Source organism: Triticum aestivum, chromosome 7A (assembly GCF_018294505.1).
Source record: "Triticum aestivum cultivar Chinese Spring chromosome 7A, IWGSC CS RefSeq v2.1, whole genome shotgun sequence".
NCBI lineage: Eukaryota > Viridiplantae > Streptophyta > Magnoliopsida > Poales > Poaceae > Triticum > Triticum aestivum.
Window position 1 is genome coordinate 295,032,812 of NC_057812.1, and position 1,692 is coordinate 295,034,503.

Genomic DNA, 1,692 nt, shown 5'->3' on the forward strand with positions numbered 1-1,692 from the left:
CTAACGACGTTGTCCCAGGCACACAACTGTTACCCACACAAACAAAGCCCAGTCAACGTCAGCTCTCCTAGGTCAGTCTTCGGAGCAGCGGCCCAAGAGACGATGGGCCTGCTGCAGCAATGACCGTGTGCTGAGACGCGAAGGAAAGATCTACACCGCTTCTTAAATGATCCAACGGCTTACGTAGGAAAATGAACGTGGTGCCTCATAGCTCGCTACGTTATACTGTTTCTCAATATTGTAAATGAAAATCTACTTCTCTTAATTGATTTTTTTTCTGCCGGTTTCTCGAGAAATAATATTATTTTGGCACCCTGTTGAAATTCATGTGTTCCAAACTACTGTAGTTCCCTCCTCGGAAATAATAAAAGAACGGTTGACTTTTGTTTGACCATCCAAACAGAAGAAGAGTCCAGGTCCAAAAGAGGGCAAGGCGAGCCATGGTGAGTGGTGGTGGGATGGAGGTGGAGGTGCGCGTCGTGGGCGGTGCCCGGAGCTGCTTCGTCGCGCTCCCGCTCCACCTCATCGAGGCCCTCTCCCGCACTTCCGCCTCAGGCGACCTCCCGCCCGTCCTCGCGCTCGACCTCCGCGCGGCCGCCGGCGCACGGTGGTCCCTAGCCTGGTCCGGCGCCGCGTCCCGATCCCGCGCCATCGAGGCGAGTGACTCCTTCATCCCTAGTATGAATGGATAGCCATGGCATCTGGTTGGTTAGTTAGAGCCTCTAGGAGTCGGAATTTACTGCTACGTTTCACTGAACTGATGCTTGCTTCGGAGGTTTTGGGGATCAAATTTATTGAGATTCCGTTAAGTCGTTTCAATTTCCTTAATATTGTAAATTCTGTTCCTCGTGGATCAGAGGCCTCCGTCTTAGTATGTCAGTATACTATAAGAACAAGAAAAGTCATGAAAACAAGATCCCTGCGTGGAGAAAATTATGGAATTTTACTTAATTGTTTGATGGGTCGCTGTTGGGGTTGCATGGAATCAGAATCATCGAGATTTGTCTGCTTGTTGTCAATCCAATCCAGTACTTGTTGTAAAATCGCGATCCCTTGTGCATAATTGTAGCGATCATCTATGATTTGCCCTTGATTGGTTTACCTTAAACACGTTTCTATACAATATATAAAAGAAAAAAATGCTCCAGATATTTGCAGTATGACATCAAACGGTAGAGCCTTGCAGGTTGCACAGGAGTTGGCAGAGTGCATTTCATTGCCTGATGGAACGATAGCTCAACTCAGTGTAGCTCGCTCTCTGACCATAGCTGACTCGGTCAGTATAGAGCCCTTTAGTGAGGATGATTGGGAGATACTAGAGAGCCGTGCTGATTTGGCTGAAGAAACGATTTTGCAGCAGGTATTATATGTCCTCTTTAGTAGTTGGTTTGTTTGCTGTGCTTGCTGATTTCATCTGCCATTAAAACCTAGTGATGTTATAAGTTCTGCAGCAAATTATTTCTCTTCATCACATGCTATACCAACTGTTAATTCAGGTCTTACAATAAATTAAATCATCTGTACAATGCACTTCAGTGTTTCTGTATTACTTATTTACAAATCCATTTTCAGATCTAATCCGTAAAATTTCAATGTTGTTCTTCAAACTAGGTCGGTATTGTTTATGAGGGCATGAAATTTCCGCTGTGGTTGGATGGCCATAATATTGTAAAGTTTGTTGTGGTTTCATCT

At 45.2% G+C, this 1,692-nt stretch overlaps 1 protein-coding gene across 2 annotated transcripts in view; it reads left to right on the forward strand.

Moving 5' to 3' along the window:
• Nucleotides 1-359: 359 nt before the first annotated feature.
• Nucleotides 360-1,692, forward strand: part of LOC123152673 (peroxisome biogenesis protein 1) — a gene marked incomplete in the record, with an annotated part of 10,162 nt that continues 8,829 nt past the window's right edge. For both annotated transcript variants that reach the window (XM_044572166.1, XM_044572167.1), the window contains 3 exon segments: nucleotides 360-656; nucleotides 1,187-1,360; nucleotides 1,612-1,692. In XM_044572166.1, the coding sequence (XP_044428101.1) occupies nucleotides 441-656; nucleotides 1,187-1,360; nucleotides 1,612-1,692 (471 nt within the window).